The sequence below is a fragment of the Thermobia domestica genome, chromosome 5 (genome assembly GCF_964235325.1).
Source record: "Thermobia domestica chromosome 5, izTheDome1.hap1.1, whole genome shotgun sequence".
NCBI classification, from domain to species: Eukaryota; Metazoa; Arthropoda; class Insecta; order Zygentoma; family Lepismatidae; genus Thermobia; species Thermobia domestica.
The window spans coordinates 302,435,173-302,462,615 of NC_137458.1; the positions used below are offsets into that span (position 1 = coordinate 302,435,173).

At 32.6% G+C, this 27,443-nt stretch overlaps 1 protein-coding gene across 1 annotated transcript in view; it reads right to left on the reverse strand.

Annotated features, from left to right (window-relative positions):
* Positions 1-27,443, reverse strand: part of MCU (mitochondrial calcium uniporter) — a 297,505-nt gene continuing 270,062 nt past the window's right edge. Inside the window, exon 6 of the mRNA XM_081760384.1 lies at positions 1-27,129. Coding sequence (XP_081616510.1) covers positions 26,869-27,129 — 261 coding nt within the window. The 3' untranslated portion in view covers positions 1-26,868. The remainder of the gene's footprint in view (positions 27,130-27,443) is intronic.

The following is a 27,443-nucleotide window of genomic DNA, read 5'->3' on the forward strand; positions in this document are numbered from 1 at the left end:
TTTTTCTGATTTTTTTTTTTTTTTAAGTTTCATAGAAGAACGACTCAACATCATAAGGTAAACATAATTATATACACTCACTTCATGTTTTAGCTAAACTTTGAAAGATGTTGGGCATCAAATGAAGTTTATTGATACTGAAACATAAACAAACTTAACGTATATTATCTTATTCATTGACAATTCTTACGGTCGAAATAACTTCCCTGTATCTTATAAATGTTCTCTTTGAGCTTTGAATTCTTATTACGATCAACAGAAATCTGAACAAATTACTACAGCTGAAAAAGAATATTACAGAATTATGTTACAGTTTCGGCATAACGCAGTTTAGTAATATATTTATTCACCTTTTTGCTTCGTATGTTGTGCTTTGTCAGTTTTAATTAATTTGTATATCATATTCCTTGAACACAAATTTAATTTCTAATTACTTTTACCAAACAAACAAAAGTAAAATAATTTGACACTAATGATTGACTTACAACTGATTATACAACCAGTAAACACTTTTTATTCTACCAGTAAGCATGCTTTTTCTTAAATAAAACTTCTCATACGTTAACACAGAAGAACAGCTATGTTAGAAATGCAAGGAAAACTTGATAACTACAGTAAATATTTGGAAAGAAAAGCAAGTAGTATTAAGTCTCCGTCTTTGTTGCGCTTCAACCAAATCGTGCGTGACTTTAGTTTTAGTATAATAATGTTGTTAAATTTGTCTTCTGACCAACTTAAAACAACATACTTACAAGTAAACCTTACGTTTGGGTGAATCGAGTTGCTGAATGAGACTCATATGAGAAAGTAGTACTAAATGTGGTCAGTATTTCAGTGAAGTTGTAGGTGCGAAGCTCCAGGGGTTTAGGAGATACAGCTACCAGAACATCACATGGAAGTATAGAATAGTCTTCATACATTTGGAGGTAAAAGCTCTGTAAGACCTCTTGTAACGACAAAAGGTGAATAACAAATATATGAGTACATATTAGGACTAGGGGATAGTCATATAGTAAGGGTATATCTGACGGCCGCCATCTTGAAATCCGCCATTTTGAATTAAGGTTAAGTTTTTAAAATAGGAATAGGGTCATGTGATACATGATTTAAGGCGCAAATTTAATCAGAAGAACAATGATGACGTTAATTTTGATTTACGCGCAATTGGTAAAAAGTTACAGGGAAATTAAATATTGTTGCAGCATATGTATTAGTCCTTTACCCCACCTTGCAAATTTTGTGTTAATGATAATAATTAAATAAAAAGCAGGTGGATAAATATTAGGTCTATGGTAAGAGATGCCTTGATGGGGGCCATGTTCAAATCCGCCATTTTGAATCAGACGAAAGTTTTAAACAAAACGCATAACATTGACACCTTATTAATAGCAAATTTTACCATAAATCCAACGGTATAACGATATAACGGTATAACGGTATGACTTCCCCCTAGTCCTAATATGTACTCATATATTTGTTATTCACCTTTTGTCGTTACAAGAGGTCTTACAGAGCTTTTACCTCCCAATGTATGAAGACTATTCTATACTTCCATGTGATGTTCTGGTAGCTGTATCTCCTAAACCCCTGGAGCTTCGCACCTACAACTTCACTGAAATACTGACCACATTTAGTACTACTTTCTTATATGGGTCTCAGTCAGCAACTCGATTCACCCAAACGTAAGGTTTACTTGTTAGTATGTATATCATGATTTCTGTTAATGCGATAGGCTAAATTATCCTTATGCTGCTGTAGTTCACCCTATCCACACTTGAAAGGTAAGACGTATTAGGCATGAAAATATGATGCATTACTTACTTAAAATACACTAAACTTGATAATAAAAATATCTAAAAGGGATGGCATTTAGTATCTCCCCCAAACGCAACAATGGTTACTACTGCAACTTCTAGTGAGCCCTTGTAAACGATCTCGTTTATGTGTATACGCGCCTGCTCTCTACGAACGCACCCCTCGTTATCGCTCAGGCCACCTGCTGCGCTCCTGCCCTGACTCCGTTAGATAGCATTCGTGTTTTATGCACTGTATTTTTTATGCCATAGGTCCACATTGTATTTATACTCATGACTACATTAATGTTATAAATAACGAACCGTGATAACTACCAAGTGAGTCAGAGTCACTACCAAGTGATTGGGTGAGAAACTAAATAATACCCGTTAAAAGGATCACACTGATATTGATTTATATATTAGAGATATAAAATCCAAGATTTTAAATAATGGATATTGCATAAAAAAAGGCTATAAGATCATCTACGAACAATTTTAATTGTGTAACCGATCGTCTTCACGTAAGAGAAAAGAAAAAAGAACTTCAGGAGACGCTTATTTGTAAGAGAAGAAAGCAGCGATAGACATTACCAAAAGAAGTACACTTTTGAAGACGTAAAGTCTGAAATTACGAAAAATCAGCTTTTGAAGTGCCCTAGCTCGAAACATGCATCAGCTAGCCAACGCAATTCATGAAATTATACACGGTATTACTCAGTGGTGCCCACCCCCCTCATGTCCATGACGCACCCCCCTCAATTGTCAATCTGTAGGTGATCTTCCATGAAAAAAAATCCTTTCGATTAATTTTTACACCCTCTCGAGCATATTTATATAGATTTTTACCCCCCCCCCAAATATTTCAATGACGCAGTGTGCGTCATAGCCCCCCCTTGTGGGCACCCCTGGTATTACTTACCTAAATATTTACTCATATGTTAACAAACCACGTAAATATGATCATTACGAATGTTTGGAAGAAGAGGTTGAGTGTGTGTTGAAAGCATTTCTGATACTTGTATAAGTATATAGTACTTTTTAAAAACACTTTTGAGTGCTAATTCCGTATTCTCACGGAGTAGCTGATCTTTTATAGATTGCGGATTCCGTATTTATACGTGACAATACATAGACAATTAAAAACAATCGGTTACGGACAAAATGTACCCTTGCCCATTTATTAATAAATGAAGGAGTTTTAATTTAAGTCAAGATACGCAGAATTTAGTTTTATATAATATACGTATGTATATTTGAGATCTACTTCGCACTGTTTTCCGTATCCACATAGGTCTTAAGTATTCGTTTAACAACCTGGTATTAATTATCATTCATTAAATTACATATATATATATATATATCTTAGACATTAATTGTATGTAAGTGCCTTGACATTTCCAAACTCACTGTTTAACAGATATTTATAATAAATATAAGTTTCTTAACTCTGAAGTGTCTAATCTAATTACATAGACAGTCTAGTAAGCACCAAAATTTCAAGGTCAAGCATCCATTAAAAAAAAAAAAAATGATAAAAGCATTGCTTTTTTGTAATTTTTGTTACATCTTTTTTAAAGTTTTGTATCTCTTTTTCACATGAATAAAGCACTTTTGTTACATTGGCTGGGGCTACAGAGAAGCAGTAGTTAACTACACGGTTGTTTCTGTGCGTTTCTCAATTTAGTTCTAATTTCAAGCACAAATACCCCATGGAAAAATTTGTGAATTCGGAATTCCTTGGGGATATTCCTAGGACATTCAGGGGATATGCTGTTTCACTGGGACAACTATTTACAGAAAACACGTTTAGTTGATTTCGTTATCAAAAAAAGCCATTTTTTTCTCTTTTATCTCAGTCACATGATTTTGAGACCTGGTATTTGTAATGCACATTTTTTCTTTTAAAAAAAAATCAAAATTTCTTGAACTGAAAATGAAACATGATTTTATAAACAAAACATGCTAACTTAAAATAGACAGTTACGTGAAATATTTCATGAATATTATACAGGTTGTTAATATTGATTTATTAACACCCTGTATATAAATCAACACCCTATATTAACACCATAAATCAACACCCTATATATAAATCAAAGGATGGATTATGCTATATCTTAGGAGAAGAAGGGGAGAAGTGACTTGCTAGTGATGAAAGAAGGGGTATGACGAAGATATGGAAATACTTGTCAAACTAGGTTCGTCAGATAGTGAATATGTAATTGAGGAAGAATTTTTACTTTCTAAGAACTAACAATACGTTCTGGAACTAGGTTTCAGCATATTTCCACTTTGAACATCTTAATTAGTCAACATTAATACCCTCCTTGATGAGCCTTCAACGTGGTCGATAAATGCTACTTCCATAACATTAATTATATTTTTAACTACGTAATTTTATAACTTAATCTCGTAATACGTTGGATGTTAATTTACCTGGACGTTTTCAACAGATTTTCTTGTGTGATCTTTAACTGTGCTATTTATAGTGTAAGCTCTTGAAGGAAGTCACATAGCTAAATATCATACACACCCGGGAAGAAACTTTATCTAATGTCTTAAGATTAGTAAATTAGATAAATTTTCTTTCTCTAACTTATAACGATAATTTTTACCAGTGACTTCCCTCAACAGTTGCCACTGATTATTCAACACATCAGCTGCTGTTTTTTTGATTCACATCTCCTAGAATCAGTGACGTAACTGGGAGGGGGGAAGCAGGGCTTGTGCCACGGGCGCCGGATTGGGGGGCGCGAAACTAGGCAAATATTTATTTTCACTATAAGGCAAGGAAAGGAATCTTAGCAAACTAAAGATCATAAAAAATTACGTCAGAGACTTAACAGGTCAACAACGACTTACCAACCTTAAGATCATATCCATAGAACATAAGTTAGCTTCAAAGCTATCTTTTGAGGACATTGTAAAAACCTTTACAGCCAAAAGAGCCCGCAAAGTTAAATTTTAGTTCCAGCTTTTTGTTGTTTTCATTTAACTTACATCGATTTAAGAGATTTATAAAATGTCCGAATACAATACTCGAGACGACAGCTTGACTGTCATAATTAAATATCCTTTTCTAAAGCAACAGACTGTTGATTCATTCTACATATATACACATCCTGATATAATTCTAAAAACATTATGATTTGCAGTTATTATAATAAGAATATATTCAGCATGCTACTCTCAGATTATTTGGCAATCAAATATTACTTATTTTGTTTTATCTTGTACTAAAAATTAAATTATGTACTGCAATTTTGAAATCAAGCTTTACCACTTAAAGAAAAGATGGAATAGGAGAATTACTGTGTGATGCCAATATCAGATGCAGTCGAGGAGTGTTTTGCTTTGGTTGATCAGGGGGAGGGGCTAAGGCAAGTTTTTGCCCCAGGCGATAGCTAGTCTAGTTGCGTCGCTGCCGAGAATCAATAATGGTTTGAAAAACTTTACCGGTACTGTTCACCTGTATTAAAAAAAAAGTCAAGTTCTTAAAGTCATTGTCGATGTCAAATGTGGGTCAAAAATTAGCAATTAATGTTTTGAATAATACTGCTGAGGATGACAGAGAAACCTGTCGAAATGTTCCTGTAACAAAATATCACGACTTATTAAGAGATAAACTTTAGTTAATACTTAATTATGCGTCAATTCGTTTCTATGAACAATTGTATAACTTTGTATTGCTCTGCCTTTTTGAATCTCGTATGTATACGCATAAGCAACTGTGAAAATTAAAACTGTATGTTTGAAAAGTAAGTATATTCGTTACAGAAATTGATATGTCTTTATTACATACAATTTATCTTACCGCATCTTCGGAATGGATGGACAAGTACGCAGCGGACTTTTGTTAATTCGAACAAAATATAGTTTCCCTTTGAAAACTATATTGAAAACAAAGGTAAAAATTGTAGGTAAATCGAACTTTTGAACTTCCTATATATTTATGAAGGGGAAACAGGAGGAAACACATTTAAACTTTTTTTTTTTTTTTTTTTTTTTTTTTTTTTTACACACCAGATTCTCTGTTGACTCGTATTCAATACCACACAAACAGTGAAAATATGAATGACTGGACCAGGACTCGAAACCAAGATCTCCCGCATACCGTGACGATACATTAACCAGTACGCAACCCAGCCCGCTTTCCAGAACAATCACACACTCTTTTCTTCTGAAGTCTGTGCATAATGGTTAACACATTGGCACGGTATGCCGGAGATCCTGGGTTCGAATCTCAGTCCAATCATTCATCTTTTTCACTTCTTGTGTGTCACTTTCAAACCTCCTGCTTGGATAATTCGAAGTAAACACAGAACAATAACTTTTAGTGCTGGACAGACTACAAAAGAAGAATGCAGTTTCAATTCATTTTCATTTATCCAGAGGTTGCCGTAGGGAACAATGACACAAAATTACGATCAATCTGAGGATGAAAAAGATAAGATGAAGACGAGATAGATGATGAAGTGAAGAAAGAGCGTGTGCCAAATTCACCTGAAATTTCCGGAATGGTTGAAAATTTAGAATGATTTACTAAATGTCAACCATGTTATTAATGCGTATTTCACGCAATAACTGGAACTGAAGATTTTGTTGATTTATAGAAACAATCAAATCAAAGTAAACACAGATCACGCATTTCCTTAAATGAGAGCAGTAAATCAAGTTTGTTGCTTGTGTATGTAGTTTAATTTATGTGCGGGTCATTGTCGGTTTAAGGTATTATATTACACAAAGTCAGCTGCTTAAAAGATAAAGTTTACTGTGTCTTAATTATTTTTTACGCATGGTAGTTTTGTTCACTTTAATTTAAGCATTTGAAAATGCATATTTTTAAAATATTTGGAATTTTGGATAATTCGAATAGTTTTCGTGTCCGCTTGGACTTCGAATTAAAAAGTGTCCGCTGTATTTTGATATAACTTAAACAAAATCAAGTTGATTTTAATGAATTCAAATTAATGTGTCCATTTCAAATTCATTGGCCACGCAGAAACTACTAAGTGGTCAGTTTTGGGTAAGTTATTTTCAAACTTATGTAACTCGTTACCGTTATCAGAAAAATAACTTAAGAGTAATTAGTTATGTTACCCTATCATGAAAATAGCTTTAAAATCTTACTCGTTATAGTTACGTTACTTTGCTACAAAATAAAATATTACCGTTACGTTACTCCAAAAAAACGTAACACATTATATTTACTTAACATTTAACATGGTACAACTTCAGTTATTCTTGAATTAAATAAATAAATAAATAAATAAATAAATAAATAAATAGAAATCTTTAAGAGTTTTCTTAAATTTTCTAAGACACCCTTCTCAACTGAACACACAAATGTCTCTCATTTCATTTTGAAATTTGTTTAATTTACACCAATTGTTCTCTGTCACATAAAGGTGTTTTTTCATCGTTTTTCGAGGAATACACAAAATTTTGATTTTTTTTTTTTTTTTCATATTTAACAAATTCTACTTTGTTATTCAGAATTTTGAATTGGAATCTTCCCTCGTAAATTCTCATAACACAAAAGATGACCCCGACTTGACCTAGCAAAATAGAGGAACAGAATACACACACCATGGGAACTAACTCGGAACTTATGACAAATCCTTTGGAACAATCAAAATCCCATAGTACACATTTACTAATGTATTGTTCCTTACCTACTTGAGAAATAAAAATAGTCAACTTCCGAACATAAATACTAGTTTTTGGAGATAATAGAAAATTCTGAAAAATTATCTTTTTCCTTCCGAAGGGTATCGCGTTCTTTTTCTCTGCAGTTCAAACTTGAAAAAATGACGCTGCAAATATCTCAAAACAGTGATATAACTTCAAAATATTGCAATGTGTTATCATCTTACTTGTGTGTTACGTTATTTCTTAAGATCAGCTGAATATAGATTTTTGCTGGAGAGTTTGCTAATATTTAATAAATTTTGACGGCTTATTTTCTCTGTTTTACACTCTAATTTTATATATTCACGATAAAACCTTGCAATAATTATCATTTAAGTCACCGGAAGTGTGTACTAACATCTAATATGTTAATTTATCAATAATGTCAGAACCAATGGATTAATTTGAGTACAATACTTTGGTGTAAAGAAAACTATTCTCCTCTGCAAGTTCTGAAAACTGTACGCAAAGTGGTCTATTGCTTCGTTATGAATAGAAGAATACATGGAGGAGGAAGGTATATGAACATCTGACTGTCCCTTACATAATTTTATTGAAGTTTTGTAAATAACTCGCAATATCGTAATTGACGAGGAACGAATAATGTTCAATGATACGAATGTTATAATACGTATGTTATGATACGAATGTTATGCTGGAGTTTTGCGATTTTCTAATCATTGTTTCTGAATATATGGAAGTAACGAAATTATTTCACTCAACGGTATTCTTTATGAAAAAGTAAGGATAAACGAAATTTTATCAATGTTTGTATTTGTAATAAGGTATTATAATTTCTCAAATGATTGATTGTAATGATCTTCATCTGAAAATAAACATTTTTAAAGGATACGGATTTCTGAAATGATTGATTGTAATGACTTTCATCTGGAAATAAAGTATATATATTTTTAAAGGATGATTGTTCATCTTGAAATTACATCAATATTTTAAAAGTATAAGGTCCATTCACCTTGAAATTTAGTCAATATTTTTAAAATATAAGGTCCATTCACCTTGAAATTAAATCAATATTTTTAAAATATAAGGCCCATTCACCTTGAAATTAAATCAATATTTTTAAAGTATAAGGTCCATTCACCTTGAAATTAAGTCAATATTTTTAAAATGATAAGGATCATCCGCCTTGAAATTAAATCAATATTTTTAAAATATAAGGCCCATTCACCTTGAAATTAAATCAATATTTTTAAAGTATAAGGTCCATTCACCTTGAAATTAAGTCAATATTTTTAAAATGATAAGGATCATCCGCCTTGAAATTAAATCAATATTTTTAAAGAATAATGTCCACCAACCTTGAAATTAAGTCAACATTTTTAGAGAAGAAGCATATGATGTGAAAGAACATTAGACTTTTTCCAGAACTCCATTACGGATCCTATTTTTAAAAATTTGTTTAATCATTTCGGAAATATTTTCACCATGTTTGACATACAAACAAATTCTTATTTTAAAAATGAAAATTGCCATGAACTCGATACAAATAATTACTAGAGAGAGATCGTTAATGTCGGGCTGTATGATCACCGTTGCAGTAAATTGTAAAACCAGTTATTTTAAATAAATCTTGATTTAATTTATTAATCACAGAAGAGTTTATGTATCGATTCAAAAGAAAAAATCACAAATGGAACGTAAAGTTTTTTAAAAGTAACTTTGGATACAATTTTTATATTTAAAACTTTTTTTTTTATACCAGCATCAAAGAAAGAAAAAATCTAAGAAAAGGAACGTGTACTGGTGAATTTGACATCATTTTTCTTTTGAAACTGTAACGGTATCTCCGTTAGTATTCGTTTGATGTATTAATAATGTTTCATGCTATTTGTATGCAAGTTCGGCCTTAGGCAATTTGCCGTCCCCCTTTAGTGAAAGATAAAGCAGATAAAGACGATAATCCTTTTTATAGAATTCAATATCGAGCTTTAATCTCAATATATCAGTTTGCAATTTCAGTGCAACTAGTTCTTTTTTCTTTATTTTTTGATTTTCTTTCTATATCTGTTAAAAAATTTTTGAAAAAACTTGTTTCCACCTTCAATAATAAGTAACTTGTTTGTGACAAATACAAGACTGGTTTTCATATCAAAACTGTGATAACTAACTAAATGGAACAGGTGAACGCTACTGTTCGAGAATTGAGTTCTTGTATTTGACAACAATCAAGCAATTCATTGTTGTCACTGGGATTTGTTTGATTATTTGCTTCAGCACTGTCCATATGACTTTAAACTAATGCAACCTAAACATGATTTATGAATGTAGTATTCAAATAGAAGGTCAGCACAGTAAATTTAACTACAATCACCATGAAGTCTGTTTCAAACAAGAAATACTTATTTTACATCATATAGTTATGAGAGATTTTGCCACCCCGTGCAAATGCACATGTTGCACATATGATAGAGCCGGCCCTGTTTGTATGATAAAGAAAGGAAAACGTTCGAGACCACTGTTTCAAAAAGATGTGACTAATTTCAACATTTCTTTTTTTTAAAAAAAAAAAAAAAAAAAAGACACAAGGATGTGGTAGGAGCTTTGTGTAGCCTCAGACACAACATACGGACATTATATTTTTCACACACCCTTCCTAGATATAAGGTTAGTAGTAAGCTCTTTATGTTTAATACATATATATATTGTTTTTAAACTTACGAGACAGTACTCGAATAAAGAATACTCTCACTGTTTTAAATTTCCTCTTTTTTCTGAATTGATTAGTTATTTTTTTTACTTACATAAGAAGAGAAGTATGTACAAGATTGTATCATAGGAGAGTTTTATATACTTCCATTATTTTATCACTTTGTAATGCTTTATTTAATTAATAATTAATAAAAAACTTTATTTTGCCTTACGTTATTATCTTTCACTCTTAACTATAAATATACGAATGATGAAGGAATTAACTAAAATAATATCACTCACAATAAATTACATTACTTAATAATTGTTTATTACATAATGTCCATAATATTACTTCTAAATGTTTGGGTTTTTTGATGGCAATTTGAGAAACTGGAATTCACACGGACATTTCTCTTTTATCTATTGAAAGTAGAAATATGTTATAACTCCGCGTCACCCAAATTGGCGTACGTATGACATCAGCCAATAAGCTCGCAATGCGCTGTTACTAAACCTTCAGGGAGGAATCTAATCATTCATAATTGTCCACAAATACGAAAAAAATCTATTATGAGTGATTAGATTCGTCACTGAAGGTTTAGTAACAGAGTACTGTGAGCTTATTGGCTGATGCCATACGCCAATTCGGGTGACACGGAGTATAAGAGCATAATTTTTCATATTGTTTCTTACTATATGGCTACAAAAAGTTGATTATCTCTTATATTGACATAAGGTTTACAGCTTTCGAGAACAAAGCTTTTAAGAAAAATGTTTGGAAATGAAACGAAATGAAATCTTTAAATTTTACGTCCTACGGTTATGCCGGCTAGCCTAAAGGAGACGGTGATGATGAGAAATGAATGAAATGGTGGAATGAAGAGTGGGAAGAAACGGGAGAACCCCGAGGAAACCCACACACACGATGTTTGTCCACCACAAAATTCACTTGGCGCGCGCTGGGATTAAACGAAGGATCCCATGCACCAGAGGTGAACGTTCTACCACTAAGCCACCGCGGCCCATGAAAAATGTTTGTAGTAAGACAAAGAAAAAAATGGGTGAATGGAGAAAGTATCATAATGCGGAATCTTTACAATACGAATACGCCATTAGTATCATATGAATAATCAGATTGTAGCATTCCTATGACAGGATGAGACATGTCAACTATATGTCAAAGAAATCAGTGAAGATGTATCGTTTAAATTGAGAAATCTTGAGGAAAAGAGATATTTCAATTGGCTAAGATTATATTAATTGTGTTGATTTGCTCACAATGAGGTATTAATGGCAGAATTTTACTTTTGTAAAGTTGAACCTTTGGTTCTTTTTTTCCATGTGTTACCAGTAAAATGTAATCTTAATGTAGAAACGGACCAATATTAGTCCTGGAGGGGAAATCTGATGTTTTAACCATGCAACTGATTGACCTATAAATATTTTACTTAGTAATTACATTTTAAGTAGATTTTTTCTAATATCACGCAATTATTGCTTCCAAAGTAGTTCCATATTTAACGATATTGAGCACCAACGCCATTTGCTTTCTTTTAACCCATTAATTTATACGATTTTTTTTTTTTTTTTTTTGGTTTCTTTGAAATGAACAGATATTTTTAGGACATGATTTTACTGATCTTTTCTTCACGTCTAGTCAAATACTGTTTGTTTTTTTAAAAATGAATTTGCATTTTATATAAATATAATAATATTTAAACTAAAAACTTGATTATTAGCTACTAATGTGATATATAACAGGGGTGGTAGCCAATGCGTCGACTGGCTAACTATGAGAGGCAGCCCGTGGTGGTCTGTGTCATAATGTCCTTATCGGTGACTGTTGTTGTTCTACAGGTTTCCTCTAGTGGACTAATGAACAGATTAAGTAGACCGTCAGTGGGTTCTGAAATGAAAAGTAGCCCTCAAATATAAAAAAGTTTAGCCATTCCTGACATATAATATGATTTAATTTTCACGCAATAAAGTTTTGAGGAAAAAGATACCAAAAATCAAAACACTAAAATTACAAATCATTTCAAGGAAACAAAACAAAACAAAACAAAACAAAACAAAAAAAAAAAAAAAAAAAAAAAAGATAAAGAATTCATTTTCTTGTATGGACTAGAATATTAATGTACAATAAAGTAAAATAATTTTTTTTTTTTTAAAAAAAGTGAGTGGTAACTTTTCGCCTCCTATATTTCGGTATCTCTTTAGACTGATACCATCGTCAGGAAACGTTAATCGGAAGAAACCTGTGAGTTGTTATTACGTACGTAACATTTTCCCAAAGCTGCGTGTCCAAATCCTGTGTCTTCTTTTTCATCTTATACACTAACGAATCCTTTGCCTTGTCTTATAATAAATGTCTGTACAATTTAGTACAGATAATAATGAAACAATTATAATTATTCAATTTTATAAGGAACGTCAAATATTTAAAATTGTCTATCTGTGATAATTTTACAGACATAAGACTGGAGCTGCACTGAAATACTGATTCTCGTAAGATCAGCGAAATCAAGCAGTGTTGGGTTTGGTTCCAGCTAAGATGGGTGACTGTTCGTACTCACCAAAGGTGCTAGCATTGCAGTGCTCGCCCAGCGTCGTGAGAGCAACTGGGAAGCTACTTGAAAGTACTAGTGAAATCCGGCCTAGATAGCTAGTACTAATGGCGAGGGAAGTTGTTGTACTGACCACACATCACCCCTCACCCCAAATAAATGAGTGCCGCAAGCCGGCTAGTAGGCCCCAGGGGCGTATCCAGGACGGGCTCCTGGGAAAAGGGGGGGGGGAGCGGAGAAAGATTGTTTTCTCTCTCAGTCGGCCTTTTCAGCATTGCTGCCTACCGTTCACCTCCCCCTCCCTTGGATCTGCCTATGGTAGACCCTTGCCTCTAAGGGTTTCTGCGCCAATACTTTTATTTAAGAGAACCGGATTTTGAACACGTAGCTTTGAAAAAAAATATTAGGTATGTAATAGCAATTTAGAGGTTACTTCTGGTTAACATTTCCCTGACGATAGTATCAGCCCAAACGGATACGAAAATACAGAAGAAGAAATAAATAAAAACAATCTGTTTCAGTAGAATAAAAAATATAAATTATTATCGGCATCGAACGACATATTTTTTTAGAGCTATAAAAATTTTCTTTTCTCGAACAGTACGCATCACAATTTTTCTCAAACATGTCATCAACTCGATGTTAGCTATCTACTGATAAACAAGAATTAAAATTTTAGAGGTAATCATAATTTTGAGTTATACCTCATCAACTATACTGTAATCTTGCTAATATCATAATAAATAACATGAAAAGGGTATACTTCATTTTCAGTTTAATGTTAATATGCGATGTAGTTATCGTACAGACTCAATGATTAAGTTTACGAAAAACGCTAGTTCTTTTTTTCGATTTTTTTTTTCCATACTGAACTGCATTCATCCATATTCAGCACAATAACATCTATCAATTTGTATGTGTCACATCTGTGGACATTTTTTCGTTATTCGCTAACAATATTCTCTATATATACGTGTATATACTCTATATAAATTCTTGAGATTTCTATTCACTGTTTACAGTAGAACGGGGAAGTCACAGTGTCACAATATAGTGGACATTATTTAACATTTACCATGTGAAAAATATATTTCCTTCTGTTTTTCTTCCACGCTACGCAATAAGAAATCATGTCAGGACTACATTTTGAAATTTATACACACATTTATTGGATTCAATCAATTTTAAGCATTTAGAAAATTCGTTGTCTCAAAATCATTTGACAGAAAGGACCTGATAAATACATGTGATCCAATCGTAAAGTTGGTATTTTCAGATACTCGTTGCATTTTGACGGACGGTTACCTGTCTTTTTATGTAACAGGCAGTAGACAATTTTTTTAATGAAACAAACGAGACATTCATTAATAAACGATTACAGAGTAAATTAAAGCAAATTATTTATGTAACCGACATTTACTTTCCTTGGCAGTAAGAAAATTGTAGAAATGAAATTATTAGATATATATGTGGGTGGTGTTGATACCTTCGTACAGAAGAAATTACAAAGGCGTTGGAACAAAAATGAGGACAGGCAAAACAGGCACTCTACATGAAGAAACAGCTTTTAACATGAAATGTATTGAAAGCAGTAAGCAATAGAATCATTAACAACTTTGTATTGTTGGAAAGTAAACATAAAGAATACGGTTAACTTGGCGATGGGTCTGTATCAGCTGATAATAACATTAAAAAATGTTATGTTAGAGTTTGTGTCTGTGATCATTATCACTTGATGTTATTGTTTATTAGTTACAAGATGGATAATTGGTTTTGGGCGTTATCATTATAGAGTTATACTTTTAAATAAAAGGTACAGAAAGCAAAAATAAGAGAGACAAAAAGAAGCAAACAAAACTCAATTTGGCCAGTTAATCTGCATTTAGAATGTAGTAATACACAGCTAGAAACAAGTTTACAAGTGATTGTTCCATACGTCAAAACAACTACCATTAAATCGATAGAAAACTTAATATTTTCTTGTTATCCACCAACCCCTGGGTTGAGGAAAAAATAAGTTGATATTCCTACCTTAAGGACGGCGATACAATGAAGCATTTGCCCTGTAGAATTTTACTTCTTTTAATGTTACCCTCCAACAATGCGTTTGATAAATTTTCTACACTGAATCAAATCTCATTCCTTTATTTCGGCATTTGTAAGTGTTGGCCCTCCATTACTTCGCTTCTGCGTTTTCTCCTTGATAGAAGTCTATTTAGACTTCCAAACTATATTATGCAGACTTATAGAATGACTCTGAACGTCCATTAACTATTTCTGATTTCAAAATGCCACAGAGCAAAAACGGTAAGAGATCGGGAGATTTCTTTTCCCATATGGGTTCAGTATCCTAAGCACATGGATGAGCGAGCCCGAAAATTATGGATTGGACACTAATCTCGGTCATTTTGGATATTTTAGTTTTTACCACCTTCTCACTCCCATACTGAACTGAACTTGGACTTAAATGACATCAGGAGTGTCCCTATTCATCTCAACGACCCCAAAACTATGGATTCTACATTAATAATCGGTCGTTATCGATTATTTTTATATCCCCCACTTTCCTATGGGTGCTAGGAGTGTCTTACTCTGACTATATTGTAAAATTTCGCCTTCTTAGGTTAAAACTAAAAACTGTTATGTAGGAATTTTGGACTTTTCTGGTCACCTTTTAATTACAGCTTAAATATAATTATATTTGGAGGTTTGTTGGCGAGTTTGTAGGAACCCAGAGACCATGCGTCCTAGGGTGATAAGATCCAAAACAATTTTTCGTGACCAAAAAGTGTGTATAGGTATTTCCTTAAAAAGTGGAAATAATGATCACTCGGTAGAACAATCAAAAATGTTGCTTACTTCAGGAATTTTATGTCTTTTGTGGTTGTCGTTTGATGTTTGTTTATATACACAGTACGTGGTGTTAAAAGGATGTTGTAAAACATTGTAATATATATATAACACGCAATTCAATTTTACTTTTTCTGCCATCTTTTTGACTACTGTTCAATCTAAGAGAACTTACAAGGACAGACCCCAAGGATCACTTCTGGTGCTCGGATCACAGTTTGAGGGACACTGCTACACCGCACTACAAAGATCAACTTATTCACCAAATATATTCAAGTATATACTGAGCATGATTTCACAGTCGTCTCACATTGCCATCGAAAACCCAAAGTTAAAATATAAACCGTTTTTAGCTCAAACTTTATTTAAAACATAGAACACCAAATAATAATAATAATAATAATCAATTAGTAAAATAATTCTTAAAAATTCCATCACCCATATTACATTGCTTACAGTTTATCATTTAATTTTGATTACATTTTTTTTATTTCTAAGTAAATTACTTAACTAACACTACAATTTATTAAATAGAAGTATATATATAGATATGCACACACATATATGTGTGTGTATCATTATAGGATTAGGAAAGTAGTAATAGTAGTAGTAGTAGTAGTAGTAATACTAGTAGTAGTAATATTTACTCGCAGAGCCTGAGAGAAGAACCTGGGCTAATGCATTCAAGGAAAGAACGAATATTCGAATCATTGGAGGCATAGCCAGTTAATTAGTAAAAATTTACTAATGACAACTAACTGCTTCTTTTCCTATACAGTACATCCAATATTATCATATGAATGATGCAGAGAAAAATTTAATGTTTCTCTTTAACCTCACATATACAGATGAATCCTAGATCAGAAATTCCAACTCTTTTCGGCCCGCGGCATATTGGTTGGGAATTTTTGATCTATATTGTAATTGATACAATTTGTCCTTTCTGACAGCTCGCTGCGCGCACGTGGTACTCAATGTTGTGTTGTCAGCTTTTGCGTCGGGTATTGAAGTACGAAATTATTCACTGAAAGTAAGTCTCAGTTTTATGAAATTAAACGAAACAAAAGAGAGCTAAAAAGAATACTCTTAAATAACCAGCAGGTCCACTACTTAAATTGACATTCGATTGAAACAATGTGCATTTGTTTATATTCAAATTGGTAACTCGCGGAAAGAGTGGGATGTTTATCATTGTAGGGCGAGAGAAATGAGCCACTATAATTGGCTGAACGTGTTGTTGCCATAGAAACAGTTCTTCTTTGCCTCATTGTTATGACCACGTGGAGGAAGGAAAAAAAACAAAGGAAAGCAACTGTCAGAAAGGACAAGTATCAAATGGACTTTTAATATTCGCTTATATTATATAATTACAATGTATACCTGGCCTGGCTATGACTCGGAATTCATTCTACAATCATAGAAGTGATAAGGAAAAGCAGTTATACAGAGTACATTATTCACTATACTTTTTCCCCTTATGAACACATTTAATAAATATGCATTAAGAATTCTTTTTTTTTTCTGTTTTTACAATATATATATTAATATATCAAAGTTGAGTTGTACGCTTTCATAAGAACACATATGCTTCTTCGCAGAGAAAGCACTTGGGGAGACACTGCTAGCCCTCCTTAAGATTTATATATTTATATAAGACATACTCCATATGTGGCACATACTTATATTACATAAATGGTAAAGAAGAATCTGCATAGTAGAAGTTTTGGAAGTCATAGATAATGATAACATGGAAAGCATAAAATATTTTAATATTTCTGAATTAATTTTACTTATTTTAAGTTTATGTACCACTTCGAAGTAACGAAGATCACTTACTTTCATTACTGTTTTCAATTTGAACACTCTGAGAGCCATTCACACATTTCTTCATCTTTATTATTATTATGATTATTATTTATCAAATCTCAAACATGAAATACTGACCTAACTTGGAGGGTTAAAAAAGTACTACTTTTCGTTAAGAACCTGACATACTAAAAATAATACAAAATTAACGTTTTCCTTTGCTTGTTTTTCCTACGTGAAAGGGGATAATAAAATGCAACTTACCACAATTGTAGATAATGTTATTCTACAACAGAAAATATGAACCTGAAGAATTTTCACTGTTGCCATCCATAGAAATTACAGTGTTGTCAGAATAACATTTGTCCCAAAATCTAAGTTAAGACAGCGAGTATAGGAACAAACTCAACTGCATTTGATTACGTATCATGTTGTCTTGGTATGCTGTGAACTGCTTTTTAAATAATAGTTGTATTTAGATTGTAATAAACAATATAGTTTTAACGTACAGTTATTAAAATTAAATAATAATGTTATTTAAAAAGTATCTCACAGCATACGAAGACAACATGATACGTAATCAAATGCAGTTGAGTTCGTTCCTCTAGTCGCTGCCTTAACTTAGGTTTTGGGGGAAGTTATTCTGGCAACACTGTAATTTCTATGGTTGGAATATGGAAAATTCTTCAGATTCATATTTTCTGTTGTAGAATAATATTCTCTACAGTATGATTGTGGTAAATTACAATTCATTTTCTCCTTTAACTTATGTAAAACAAGCAAAAGAAAAATGGTAAAATTTTGTATTATTTTTAGTAGGTCAGGCTCTTAAGAATTAGAAACTGAAAAAAAGTAAGAATTTCCTTAAAAGGGAATTGGTTGATTATTTTTTCTTCTTTACAGTTAAAACATGAATAGTTTTTATCCTTTACTAATTGGTAAGTGAATTAAAAACATTATTATTTCAGTGCATAAGTACATTTTACGTTTTATACTAGTTTAAAAGATTAAGTAATGAGATAATGTTTATAAATAATATATTTTCTTTAAAAAAAAAAAGCAAATTTATACCAGGAAAAATAATTACAGTCTTATATAAATAAACTAATTACTTTATTCAGTGCTTGAAGTGAGATAATTCGTTCCATTTGCAGAAGACGTATTCTCATATGGTATTTCAGTAAACCTAATGAATAAATGTTAATTTTGAGCGAGTGAAAATTTCAAACTCAAATTCCAGAACTGCTTATCTTGTAACTAACAAAGAGAAAGGTATATTAAAACCACCTTTAAAAATATCATATTGGCCTAAATATAAGATATTTTTTCCTTTTTTTAAAACGCTATTCTGAAAACCTTATCTGCCTTAATATACACAACCTGATATTTAATTTCTTAACTTGATCTTAATTTAATACGGTCATTCTCTTATTTCTTAACTTTGATATTAAAATATATTTGGCTAGTTTTGCCTCTAAGTTAGTGGCGGCTGTTGAAGTTAGTCTCACCGGCAAAAAATTGGAATTTTAACGCTGCAGACTGGGAACGTGAGTTGTATACATGAATTGGACATTGGGTGGGTTTTATTTCCTTAGCTTGTAAGAATTTTAATTTTTAGTTATGCTACTTCTTTCAAGAGCCGTCGCAGCTGCTCAAGATAAAGTACTTAACCGCTTGGCGTAACAGCACTTTTTTGTGAAAATGAGTTACTCCAACGCCATCTGTTAGCGACCGGCTGAACTAAGTCCAGCCTAGCGACAGAGACCTAGCGGACGTCACGCCTTTTATTCACGTGATTCCCCGATTTGCCTCACGATATTCGAAGAACGCCAAAAATTGGGAAGCATCGGCCAGGAATCGAACCCGTGACCACGCGGACCGTGAGTTGAACGCTCTAACCACTAGGCTACAGTGTCTGCCAGATAATATAAAATTTAATTAGATTTGCTGAACATTTTCAACATAGAAAGTTAATAAGCAATCTTATATGTTAGATCTAGTTTTCTTCTTCACTAAATACCTTCAAAAGATTTTTAGTTACATGCTGTGGCGGTTCTTGAAGGAAGTTACTAACTAACTAATTCAATGGTCTACAGAACTCGGAGGTTCAATGTCGCGTTCCCAAAAGCTCTTCATTGACTTCTATCCTTAGCCAACTGGATCCAGTTTCTACTTTGTATTCCTATTTCTGCGAAATCAATCTTAATATTTTCCTCCCATTTTGCGCCTAGGTCTTTCTAAAGCAGTTTTCCAATTGCATTTTCAGTTAAGAAAGTCACATAGATAAAAAAAAAAATACCATTTTATTGCTATAAGCCACGGGAAAAAAACTTACCTAATGGTCTAAAATTGTCTACAAGATCTAGAACAATATGTAATTTTCTTCTCTTAGCTTATAGCAATAAAATGGTACGTTTTATCTATGTAACTTTCCTCGAAAGCTGCCACTAAATGAGGTTCTTATATTTGGGCCAATATGGTAGCTAGACAAGCTACTATTCCAGTATACTAATCAGTAAGCGCGTCCTGGGATATTTTATCTTTGGGGTTTATTCAGATATATACTTAATCAGGTATTCTAAAAAATCAAAATGAAACAGATAGTAGACGAATATTTCAGGGCTCTATTATAAATTATGGAAAATATGGATAGTTCTTGCCCTGTTTACTTTCATTTTGTGGGAAAATACAAGCATTCTTTATACCGTTTGGTTCATTTGTAATGATTGGTTACCCTTACAAGTTTACTTATATATATTAGCACATTAAGTTAGGTGCATTTTGTTAGCTCGAATCGTTTCAGATAATTTAAGTAATATTTGTCTTAAACTGTAACTGTTATCATTTCTGTAAATGGATAGGAAATCAGAAAAGTCATTTAATATTTTCTAAACACAACAATGGTTTATAAATATGGTCATACATTTCGATTATTAATTTTATTACATATATTGATTGTATTCGTGATGTTTGGTAGAAGAGAAACAAGTCCAAAATCCTAAATTTTAAGATACAGACATTTAAGAGCTTACATACTAAAAGTAATACAAAATTTACAATTTTCCTTTTGCTTGTTTTTCATAAGTGAAAACAGATAATGAAATGCAACTTACCACAATTATAGATAATGTTATTCTACAGCAGAAAATACGAACCTGAAGAATTTTCAATGTTGCCATCCATAGACATTACAGTGTTGCCAGAATAAGATTTCCCCCAAAATCAAAGTTAAGGCAGCGACTAGAGGAACGAACTCAACACAATTTGATTGCGTATCATGTTGTTTTAGTATCCTGTGAACTACTTTTTAAATAATAGTTATATTTAGTTTGTAATAAACAAAATAGTTTTAACATACAGTTGTTAAGATTAAATAATAGTGTCATTTTAAAAGTACAGGATATCAAACTAACATGGTACGTAATCAAATGCTGTTGAGTTCGTTACTCTAGTCGCTTCCTTAACTTTGATTTTGGGGGAAATGTTATTCTGGCAACACTGTAAATTCTTTAGGTTCGTATTTTCTATTGTAGAATAACATTATCTACGATTGTGGTAACTTGCATTTCATTATCTCTTTTCACTTATGAAAAACAAGCACAAGAAAAACGGTAAATTTTGTATTATTTTTAGTATGTTCGACTCTTAAAGAATTTTATACATGTTAGTGGATTGTGCTGACAATGGAATGTTGGTCCTTAAATATACGAAATATAAATATTGACGAACAGCATTCTATTTTCAGTACAAGACACTAACACAATAAGTTTTTTAAAATAATAATAATAATAATAATAATAATAATAATAATAATAATAATAATAATAATAATAATAATAATAATAATAATAATAATAATAAACATCTTCATCACAAAACTGAGTTTTTGAGCCTGTTCCCCTTCTCCTAAAAGCCACAGATTCACATTATAGTAGAACTACATTTTGGGATAATTCTATGAGGCAATGCACATCACCTCCAAAGTAGGAATTGAACTGCAAGCACTGTTAACAATGTTTATGCAAAATGAAAAATAATTTACGCACGTAATATTTGGCTTAGATCATCTTAATTAGGCTCGGGTAAGTAAGGGGAAAATTAAATCAGGTTTTAGACAAAATATGAGTAAAGTTTCTGAATACAGGGTGTTTCAAAATGAATAGCGAGGTATTAATGTTTTGTAGTATTTATTACAATTATAAATACTACATCAAATGAAGGAGCAACTCAAACAGTGTACGTACGCATGCGCATGCACTGATTCCTCTGTCTGCCCTTAGAAAGCGCTAGTAGCGAAGATGGGGACTAGTGAACAGAAAGTTTTTTTTTGTGATTTACATTTTGCAAAGACTGAATCTGTAGTTACAGTCTTTGTGGAGAATTTTAAGGAGACGCTTATAACTACGTCCTTATCGCTTGCAGTTGCTACAAGCTCTAAAGCCTACAGACTACGGTTTACGTGACAACTTTGCAAATGAAATGTTGCTGCATGACGATTAAGATTTTTCTGGATCGTGGCGTCTTCAGTGATGAATCAAACATTTCACCTAAGTGGTGATGTGAACACTCGTAATTTCGCATCTAGGGGTCAGAAAATCACCACGTGATGGTACATTTGCAACGAGACTCCCTTAAATTGAATGTGTTTGTGCGATATCTCGGCGGAAAGTTTATAGGCTTCTTTCTCCTATCGACTCGATGTGTGCTGTGTGACTAATGGTGCTCACATTAAACACTTATAGCAAAAACTGTTTCAGTTGCTCTTTCATTTGATGTATTTTTTATAATTGTATGTTAAATGTAATAAATACTACAATGTCTTAGAGCTTCGGATATTCATTTTGAAACACCCTGTATATTATTGTTATATAATAACCTTAGGTATTCTATGTTATTCTACTCTAATGTACGATATAATCTAAGCCATAATTATTATTCATTAGCTTGCCTATACATTGTTAATAGTTCTCTACTTGGTGTACGATAATTGTAGTAGGATCAAGAATATTGCAGTAATGAACTAATTATCGCAATAAACTTAAGTCTTAAATAATATTATAGTACACAAATATTTAAAAAAAGAAAAATAACTCTTGAAGTATCTGTTTAGTGCTCAACTTCAAACACTGATTACATTCTTATTACCAAAGTCATGTACTTTCTGCACTTAAACGTATTATTACAATTTATATTTCTTGGAAGTTCAGATATTATAACACGCATATATATTTTACACATTAACACTTACTGTATAAAATATTAATGTATGATATAAAATCAGGAGTTCCATGAAAAAATAAAGTACCTGCTCTCATATGGTAGATAACAAAATGAAAGACGCGGTAAAAATTTTTATGATTATCATAATATAGATGTTACAGAAAAAAAACAAACAATATTTTTTTCTTCTATTATTTAATACTCTACTTTTATATTTGTAATACACTTTCATTGGGGGGATTTTAATAGAAAATATCACAATAACCTGGACTTTGCAATGGGAACTTCACAATAACACTCTTAATACCATTAAATGTTAAAAGTTCTATCATTACTATATCATTTGGGTCTTCAGTAAATACGCACCCTGCATTTATATTCGTTGCAATACTAACACTTTTGTACGTAATTGTGCAAAATTGAATAGTTTCAAAATTTTACGTATGAGAAGTATATGGAAAACTGGTAAGGAAGGTTAATGTCCAGATTTTGTTTATGTCTTTCCATTTTAAACAAGAAACTTGTCTAGGTTTGTTTTTCAACATCTCCAGAGAAGAAAAAGTATGTTTAGTTTAACATTAGGAAGAACCATTGTCATATATATATATATATCTAGTTTTTGTTAAATTACATCAAGAGGAAAACTAGGTTAGTTCAGGATTTAACAAAAAAGCGTATATACATTATACATATGTTGAGCTCAATAAGGAACAAGAGGTTTAGTTATGGGTAGAATTACAATATGGTAACAACAATAGGACATTTTTCTTTTACAAGAAAAAAAAATAAGAAAACACTCACAAAATAAGTTGATAAATGCACCCAAACACACAAAGATTAGATCGGCAATGTTACTGCTAAAGTGTGAATAGAAGCTATCGGGTAATGAACTAGGGTAAAGACATACAAGGTTTGTCCGAGAAGTAGTAGGATTGATTTTTTTCCCCGCCAAAACGTGAAGGAGGGAGATGGTACTGCGCTGGTTAGGTTGTGGGGGCCTTAGCTACCAGTGCACCAGTCGTCAGTCGTCTCCAACCCTTCACGGAGCGTAGATCAAGGTTAAGGTGAACCCCTTTCAAGGTACCTTGTCATGTCCACAATGAATCGTTTGTTAGAGAGCGTTACGTGGTGAATTTTTGCATCAAACTGGGTAAAACTGCAAGTGAGACCCATGACATGATCAAGACTGCTTATGGGAGTGATGATATGAGTCGATCACGTGTTTTTGAGTGTCACAAATTGTTTCGGGAGGGAAGAGAGCAAGTTGAAGATAAGCAACGGTCAGAACGTCCTTCAACGGCAAAAAAGTGCTGAAAGAAGTGCTTGGTCTGACTGTGAATCTGCATTTTACGTGGAAGTTCTTGAAAGATTCCAAAAACGAGTCGCTCGCGCCTGTCCAGCAATCGTTCGATCAATGAAAGCGTCATCACGACAATGCACCGAGCCACACCGCCTTTGCTGTCATGGACTTCCTGACCAAACATGGCATCACACAACTTCCCCAGCCACCCTACAGCCCAGATGTCGCTCCTGCAGATTTCTTCTTCTTCCCCCGACTAAAAAGGGTCGTGAAAGGACGGCACCACGATGCGGTTCAGCCCATTCAAGAAGCAGTAACGAGGGAGCTGAAGAGCATTCAGTTTCTGCGTTCCAGGGAGTCTTCAGTGATTGGCAGAGTCGCTGGAAACGCTGTGTTGATGCAGAAAGGGCATATTTTGAAAACTATTAAGTCGATGTGTCAAAATTGTGAATACATTAAAAAAAAAAATCAGTTCTACTACGTTCCGGACAACCCTGTAGAAATACCAAGATTCTCTCTGGTACTAAGAGAATGGTTGTTCTAGTCTTCGGTTTTGTTTTTGTGGATGTTTATAGCATTGTATCATTTCTAACAAATCATTTCACTAACAGTTTTATCACGTTGTAAACACACACTGATAAAAAACTTCTTTACATTACTCCATGTATCAAATACGCTGAGTGTGAAAACTTTGATATAAACGCGAAGAAAGCATTTAATATATCGTGTTTACCATTTGAATTTTAATACGGATGAACACTTGTTATTAAATTGGTTTCACCGTTACAGTCATACACAGGGTGTTACAAAAATTTGTTACAATCTTTTGGGAATAGATTCCTGACATCAAAATAATAATAATAATGATAATAATAAAAAAGTTAATCCGAACCTGTAGTCGGAAGTGCAGAGTTTCGTAGCTATAGAGTGCCGAAAACGTGAGAAAATGAACTTTAAAGGTCTATAGTTTCCTTACTGTAGGACCGATTGTAGTCGGGTCAAGACATCACCGAGGAACTGGTATGTGAACTATCCAAATATCCATCTTTCAGAACCTCCGGTACTTGCAGAATAATTTTTTTAGAGAGGCTGTTTGGGAGTACTTGTTCACTGTCCACCTACCTCTCTAAAAATGGATGTGCAAGTAATGGAACATGAATATTTGGATAGTTTACATACCAGTCCCTCAGTGATGTCTTGACCCGACTACGATAAGTCCCATAGTAGTGGAGCTATGAACTTTTAAGGTTGGTTTAAAGGGACAAGTTTTGAAGATAGATGGCACTACAGTTTTCGTATCTCTCCCATGTATTTTTTTACCATTCACAAAAAAATCACGATTTCTCTTACAAATTTCAACCTACAGACTTCAAACTTTTAGAAAAGGAACTTCATAATCTATCGAAGGCAATAATCCGTGCCGATTTTTTATTTAGAATTTTCCTCATTGTTGAAATGGCTTGATTGTTCAAATGGATATCCAAATCTTTAACAGTGAAACTGTTTCAGCAATGAAGAAAATTCTAAATAAAAAATCGGCACGGATTGTTCCCTTTAATAGGTTATGAAGTTCCTTCTCTAAAAATTTAAAGTCTCTAGGTTGAAATTTGTAAGAGAAATTGTAAATTTTAGTGAAAGCTAAAAAAAAAAAAAAATACATGGGAGAGATACGAAGACTGTAGTGCCATCTATCGGCAAAACTTGTCCCTTTACACTAACCTTAAAGTTCATTTTTTTCACGTTTCCGGCATCCTAAAACTACGAAAGTATCCACTTTTGAGCACAGGTCCATATGCACTTTTTTTCTTATTTTGGGATTTTTCTATTCCTAAAATATCATGACAAATTTTTGTAACACTGTATTTTCTGAAAGTAATGTTTAGATTACAGAATCAACATGGCTTCACTTATTTTACCCCAACTGCCGATCTATTCTGTTCATGTTTGTGGTAAACATATTAATTTTATTGATGAAACTACAGAAAAAAAAAAAGAAAAACGTACAATTGTGATTGCTTCAAAGGAACACACATACTTAAATATTTATATTAATGTATGTGGGGAAAAAAATTACACCAGCACCAACATAAATAACAACTTATATAAAATGTAATATAATAGAAACAGTCCCTGAAAAATGCAAAACTTAATGCAAACAGCTTAATTTTTATAAGCTTCTATAAACAATGTGTCACTTAAAAAATACACGCAAAAATATTTTAAAAGGATTTTGTTAACACATATGTATATATATAGAGAGAGGTATAGAAGAGGGGAAAGATCAGAATCCAATACTTTTAAACTATTCACCTCTTAATTCATCACGTTATATGTATATATAAAAATGTTACAGGGTACACTATGTCCCCATTAATTATTTATAGATATTTTAATTAATTCATCATAACACACACACACATACATATATATATGTATGTATGTATCTTATGTACACAACAGCACTCACGAAAAAGTTCACATGATATGTTAGATGAAATAAACGCTTTCCTTTTATACAATATGTACACAAAAAAAACCTAGCCCTTACGTACTTGCTACATATTTTAAGAAAGCTTCAACAATCCCTTCAACTACATACATACATGTATATATAATCACTTTATACAGTAGTGCTGTTTTCTTTATATATATATATACTTTTTGCCTTGAAATGTTCCAATTTATAATGAGAACCAAAAAATTACCCAGGGCAGCACTATGAAGTAAATATACAAATTAATTATATAAATGTAAGTGAAGCATAAAAAAACAGTTTGTTTAAAATCACTGAGGTTATGCAATTTTGTTGTTAGTACTACTTCTTTTCTTGATACTATCTGATGGAGTAATTGAATTTTTCTCATGGGGTTGAGCACAGTCATATAATTCCTTGGAGCTGACTGCAGTTAGATTCTTAAAAACACTCTCCCGTAATGGTGAACAGTTAAAGAGAGAGTAATAACAATTGAATAGTTGGTCCATATTCCTAGGTTTTCCTTTTCAGAAGGTTTTTAATTTGCTCCTGAGCTTTCGTGAAAGGATTCACTCCTGGTTTTGGCTGCGCTGCTAGATGAGCTGGAGGAAGATGGATCTGTAGAGGGTCTCGCAACCGGCGTAGATCGTTCTCTATCCTAGCGATGCTGTCTTTAAGTTTATTGTAATGTTCGACGTCCAAACCCATTTTACGTGCCTTTTTGTGGAAGGTAACGAGGAATTGCCTATCCTTAACGTCAGGTAGTAGGTACTCCTGCAAAGTATTTCATTCACAATTAATCAGTGATAACATATGTCCAAAAATCATGTGAATACGACAAATACTACAATCATATATACAATCTAAAAAGTTTTACTATGTTTGTAAAAAATAAATAAAAAATAAAGCTTAACTACCACTATCCCGTTTGTATGTTCTGTGCAGGGCCGGCCCTAGGCAATTTGTCACTCCGCACAATAGCATCATTTACTCCCCCCTTTTTCAGAGAGAACAAATTTTAAAAACTACGATTTTAAGTATGCTATTCCATCATGAACAACGAAGGGGAGGGAAACCGCACTCGCACT